Source organism: Clavelina lepadiformis, chromosome 3 (genome assembly GCF_947623445.1).
Source record: "Clavelina lepadiformis chromosome 3, kaClaLepa1.1, whole genome shotgun sequence".
NCBI lineage: Eukaryota > Metazoa > Chordata > Ascidiacea > Aplousobranchia > Clavelinidae > Clavelina > Clavelina lepadiformis.
In genome coordinates, this window is record NC_135242.1 from 20,328,929 (window position 1) to 20,335,085 (window position 6,157).

Sequence of the window (6,157 nt, forward strand, 5' to 3'; positions counted from 1 at the left end):
CTACACGTCTGTAGTTTTTGGCATAAGCAAATTTAGCCTTGGGCTATTTTTTATACTTTGTGTTCCAATTAGTTTATATGTGGTTGAAGTGCCCATGAGTGTACACAACGTATTCGTGTTAGCATGTCCTTTCTTGAAGTTTCTGTTTTCTAATTAGCTGTACTTGTACGAACAGCGTACAGTTATACCGATAATCATATAGAGGGAGACATAACCATAAACAGAGCATTTATTGCAAACAACTAATTTAAACTGCAGCAGTAGTGTAAAACTCCAAAACTTGATGCTTTACCAAAGAAAGTGAAACATTTCGAGAATTTTGATGTCAGCGGCACACGTTTTATGTAAGAGCAAGCGGTACATGTTATAACTGTATAGCAGATGTTTATCGTAAGGCTTTACCACCTCTACAAGCTAGGTCCGTACTCGTGAGGAAGTAGCATATCCAAGGTGTAAGTGCTGTATTCACATTTGTGGTTGGCACAGTGCACTTTCATGTTACGAGAGTACTAAAAATATAATTACAACACATAGACACTTTATTAATATTGGATTATAAGCTTAAAAGTTGTGCATAAAATATTTGGCATAAGATCTGAATTTATATGCACCATAGGTAGGCTATATACACACCTCTCTCATAAGCTGGCGACAACATCCACAGACGGAAACTTTCACGGTGTCATTATCACTAAGGAATAAAGGAAATTTATTTTTTATTTGTGCCTTAAGTATAGATACCGGAGTGTGTTTTGCTATATCAAGTATCACAACGTTTTACTGGTTTGACACAACATCCGAATAACTACTGTTTGAATTGGATTTGATAATAAGTCGATACAATTAAGGAGTTATTCTTTTATCTTGATTGCAGTTACAAAGCTTACCCAATAACAGCCAATGCTTCAAATTCTTTGTGGCCCTCTGAGACTGCCTTGAATATTGCAACCCTTTCAGCGCACATAGAACATGGAGATACTGCACACTTGATGGAACATCCGGTAAAAACCTTTCCAGACTTGGTCAAAACAGCCGCACCCATTTTGAAATAGGTCGTGGCATGCTTGTCTTTTACTTGCTTTGCAGCCTGGATCAAATCTTGGGCAGTTACTGACATGTTGTTATGGTTATTGCAAGCTTATAATGGTTTGCTTATAAACAAAACACAATTTGATTTAGCAAACACGCATTAAGTTTTCTCAATTGACTTGAATTAATTAGTTAAGGTATTTAAACATTTAATTGTTGACCAATACTAATTGGAAATGTTGACCACTGCAGGCTACGGTAAATTAGGAAAAATCCCTACACATATACCTGTGTGCGAATATCCGTTTTCGGTATAGCTAGCAAACGATGCTGTTAATTTCACTTGCTTTAGGAGATTACTAAGCTTAATCAAAACTAATAACAGTTAATTTCTCAACACGCGCAATAAATATGTGTAAACGTAGGAAACTTCAGGTAAACTCAAAACTACAGGTCAAGCTAATATTTACTATAACAAAGCATTTATATATACTTTTACCTTTTTTCGTGATTGGCGAAAAGTTTGTTTTGATGATAAAAATTACAAGTATCCCGCAGGTAGCTACACGCCACAAATTACTACTTTACAGTGTTTTTTACATAACCTCAGAAGTTATCTGAGTTAATGTGTAATCGGAATTTGAGAAATTGGTGTACCTTGTTGTAATGTGGTGTGCTGCTTTTCTTTTTTACATGTTTTGTGTGATGACAAACCATGGTTGTGACTTGAAAATGACTGATCCATACATCATGCAGTCAAAATTAGGTTTTTTTGGGTAAATTACACACGAACGAACATATATTTCTAAAACGCACTTAAGGTGATGTGATGAATGTAGGATTGCTTGACTTGATGAGATGTAATTATCAAACGGTTTACTGAATATGTTATAACTTAGCTGTATGAATATGTTATTACTTACGGAAAACAAACTTTAAATGCAATACAATTGTGCATACGCTATAAATAAATAATCGACGACACCTATAATTGATTTTGCGAGCCTTGCACAAAAAATAAACTCAATTAAAATTAAAAACGCGAACGGCTAGTAGCAAACCACTAGATGACGTTCTAGGACTAGATTGAAACATTTTCATGACTTGGCGAAAAAATGGCTGATTCAGAGCGCAGCTGAGTCCAGAAGTACTTATATATTCATCTTGCGGATTAATTATTGATTTCATTTTATGGCAATGGTTCGAAATGTAACTAAGACCAGTCTAGGCTGGATTAACGCGACACTTAATAACACTTTTGCTGCCATGAGTAGTTATAGAGTGGCGGGTTTACAGTGATGAGACCGTGTGTTGAATCCCCAGCGTCCCTATATCATGGTAATGCGCTTGCGAAAGGCATGAGACACTTGCTCCTGGTAAGCGGTAGGCCTAATGGTGGACAGTTCCAAATTTGGGCACAAACATTTTTCAACAAAGTAAATTAAAAAAGTTCGATAGACGAAGGTCAAGCAGTGAAGTACTATCGCCTTGTTTTAGTCGTGCAAAAACTCCTCAGTCTGATGACAAAATTTCCAATACTACACCACTGACAAACATCAATTCTTTTATAAGGTTGATCACAGTAGGTCAATTTTATTTGAAGAAGTCACATCACTGAAGAAATATGGCTCTTATAGCAAAAGTTACTCTAAGTAACTTTAAACAAATTAATATTCATCTTCTCCTTCTTCACCCTCGCCTTCAACTGAGTCGACCCCAACCTCTTCGTAGTCTTTCTCGAGAGCAGCCAAGTCCTCACGAGCTTCAGAGAACTCACCTTCTTCCATGCCCTCACCGACATACCTAGCAAATCAATAAGTTCGTCAATGGGGATATACTAAGCGTGTTTTGTTAACTAATGGTTGTGGTCAAACAGGGCAAAAACTTACCAGTGAACAAACGCACGCTTGGCGTACATCAAGTCGAACTTGTGGTCCAAACGAGCCCAAGCTTCAGCGATGGCTGTTGTGTTGCTCAACATGCAAACAGCTCGTTGTACTTTGGCCAGGTCACCTCCAGGGACGACAGTTGGTGGCTGGTAGTTGATTCCGACTTTGAAACCAGTTGGACACCAATCAACAAACTGTGAGGACACAGATGAATACGAAAAAATAGATTAGCTTATCTCTAAGTAATAACGATGAAAACTAGTGTTTAACGAGAACTTAATTAAGCATTTACCTGAATTGTACGCTTGGTCTTTATGGTGGCGATGGCTGCGTTAACGTCCTTTGGAACAACGTCACCACGGTACAACATACAGCACGCCATGTACTTGCCGTGACGTGGATCACATTTTACCATCTGGTTGGCTGGCTCGAAGCAAGAATTGGTGATTTCAGCAACGGAAAGCTGTTCGTGGTAAGCTTTCTCGGCAGAAATAACTGGGGCATAAGTGACCAATGGGAAGTGGATACGTGGGTAAGGCACCAAGTTGGTCTGGAACTCGGTCAGATCAACATTAAGTGCACCATCGAATCGAAGGGACGCGGTGATGGAAGAAACGATTTGACCAATCAATCGATTCAGGTTGGTGTAAGTTGGTCGCTCGATGTCGAGGTTTCGGCGGCAAATATCGTAGATGGCTTCATTATCAACCATAAAGGCACAGTCGGAGTGTTCGAGGGTTGTATGGGTGGTCAAAATGGAGTTGTATGGCTCAACAACGGCTGTGGAAATCTGTAGAAGCAAGATTTAGCAATTTTCTGAGTTTGCAAGCCATTTCAAGAATCATACACTTAATTTATACATGTAATACAGTAATTCATAAATTAAAATGGTTTACAGTACATACCTGGGGCGCTGGGTAGATGGCAAATTCCAATTTGGATTTCTTGCCATAATCAACAGACAATCGTTCCATCAAAAGTGATGCGAATCCGGATCCGGTTCCTCCTCCAAAAGAATGGAAGATGAGGAAACCTTGCAAACCGGTGCATTGATCGGCAAGTTTTCGAATGCGGTCCAACACTAGGTCGACAATTTCCTTTCCTGTAAAAAGAAAGAAACATTAAATGCGGTTCAATTTAATAGCTTTATTGATTTCTTGCTATAGAAAAGAATTCGAAAGTTATACTAACCGATGGTGTAATGACCACGAGCGTAGTTGTTAGCTGCATCTTCTTTCCCGGTTATCAACTGTTCGGGATGGAAAAGCTGACGGTAAGTTCCTGTACGAACTTCGTCTACAAACAAGATAATCTATTAAGTTTTTTAAATATCTTTTGCCGATCGATATACGTTCGCCCTACCTAAAAGCATATTGGGCTTTCATTTTGCAATTTATTGCAGCTTTACTTACCAACAACAGTTGGTTCCAGATCAACAAACACAGCTCGTGGAACGTGCTTTCCCGCTCCGGTTTCACTAAAGAAAGTGTTAAACGAATCGTCACCGCCTCCGATAGTCTTATCGCTCGGCATTTGGCCATCAGGCTGGATGCCATGTTCAAGGCAGTACAACTCCCAGCAAGCGTTGCCGATTTGTACACCAGCTTGACCAACGTGGATCGAAATACATTCACGCTAAAATGAAGTATCCAAAGTTATTATTTAGTATTATAAATAAATGATATTATTCAACTTAATGGTGAAACAACAGCTTAGGTATTGCCATTTTCTTTCAGCATTATCAAACGCATGTTTTCACTGAAAATACAATACAAAGGTTACGTAATGACAAACCGATAAAAACGGCACATTAAGACCATAATGAAAGTCATTTATTATTTAAATGCGCATATATGTCTCCATTGTTGTTATTGGTAGTCGTACAAAAGACGACCCCAGTAGCCTAGATGTTTCGCCAGATGGTATGAATTATTTTCAGACAATGGAACAAAGAAGAGCACGTGTCAAACTAGATCTACGTCACAATACCCAGCGATCTCTCAAAAAGTGCTCTAAAGGGGCAGTATTTTAGGCGGGAAACAAAGTTAGAGATAACGAAGTAAAAGATACGCCAAACTTGATGACCCTCGAAAGTTATCAAGCACATGCGATGTCGGGTTTGAACAGCCGGTTTCAAGTTAACATTATATTCAGTTAGGCTATGTTAATTTTAGCGCATTCATTGTAAAGCACTGGGCTTGCTTAATAACTAATTTCATTTTTTAAATACGCTATGGTTATAGGTGAAAGTTAATTACGAGTTGACATTGCAAATTTTCGGTAAAATTACATGATCTATAACGAATATCAGCAATATTTTGTTATTTCAGTAACATTTAAGATTTCAAAAACAACATTTTTTGTTTTCAAAGAAATTATTTTAACGACATTTGGCTATAAAACACAAAATATAAATCATAGGCTTAAAAAAGCTCGACTCTAAATAGTTAATTATCGAAAGTTCTATTACTAACTACGTTCAGGCTACTCTAGCACTTAATTTCATTGACTTACCATGATGGCTTCTTTTTTGTTACGAAATCAAAGGTAAAAATGAACAGGGCTTGAATAGCAACTCTACGTAGCTTCTACCACTGAACGAATGATCACATGATGACCTTTCTCTGTTTTATATATCCGTTGCCAGGAGAAACCCTAGAGGTGACGCAACAAAGCACATAAGCGCGCCCAATTTCTTTTTTCCAGTTCATTGGACGATTTCAATTTCCACGCGCTCTTGAAATAGTCAACGAGGAAAGGTTTGAAATATTACAGCCTTCATAAATTCTATGTCCTTCCTAGTAACGTGATCGTCGTTAACAACAAGGATCAATATTTATTCGGAGGGTAAACATTCTCTTATGATTAAAGCTTCGCCAACATATTTACAGAGTGGAGTTTTATGTACATACCTTTTCTACAAGTGACATATTAGGTGATGTGCTTCATACGACTATCACTGGTCCTGGCAACCGACAAATATGTATAAACGGGATGGAAAAGCCTCGGAAATATTATTTTAATCGCCTTCGAAAAACACTGCACACAAGTAGCCTATATGACTTTTTTATTGTGAATGAGCAACCGATTCTTGCTTTTAACTTAGCGGCCTTTATTTATTCCTTTCGGAAACCTTTTGCATTAAAAAATGTTTTCACCAAATCAAAACCCTAACTCGAAGCCACAAACTGACAATATAGCACTTGAGACGTCATATTACAAGTTTTTCAGTTTTATAA

General features: G+C 37.9%; 2 protein-coding genes across 2 annotated transcripts; both read right to left on the reverse strand.

Annotated features, from left to right (window-relative positions):
* Positions 1-211: 211 nt before the first annotated feature.
* Positions 212-1,170, reverse strand: LOC143448836 (cytidine deaminase-like). The gene is made up of 3 exons (XM_076948741.1): positions 888-1,170; positions 634-691; positions 212-509 (listed from the first exon to the last, which is right to left on the reverse strand). Exons 1-3 carry the CDS (start codon positions 1,115-1,117, stop codon positions 408-410), a joined length of 390 nt encoding a protein of 129 aa, XP_076804856.1. The 5' UTR covers positions 1,118-1,170; the 3' UTR covers positions 212-407.
* A 1,406-nt stretch (positions 1,171-2,576) lies between these two features.
* Positions 2,577-5,592, reverse strand: LOC143450102 (tubulin alpha chain, testis-specific). The gene is made up of 7 exons (XM_076950513.1): positions 5,433-5,592; positions 4,331-4,553; positions 4,110-4,214; positions 3,824-4,020; positions 3,211-3,708; positions 2,919-3,112; positions 2,577-2,832 (listed from the first exon to the last, which is right to left on the reverse strand). The coding sequence occupies exons 1-7, from the start codon at positions 5,433-5,435 to the stop codon at positions 2,697-2,699; spliced, it is 1,356 nt and encodes a 451-aa protein (XP_076806628.1). The 5' UTR covers positions 5,436-5,592; the 3' UTR covers positions 2,577-2,696.
* Between the last annotated feature and the right edge of the window lie 565 nt (positions 5,593-6,157).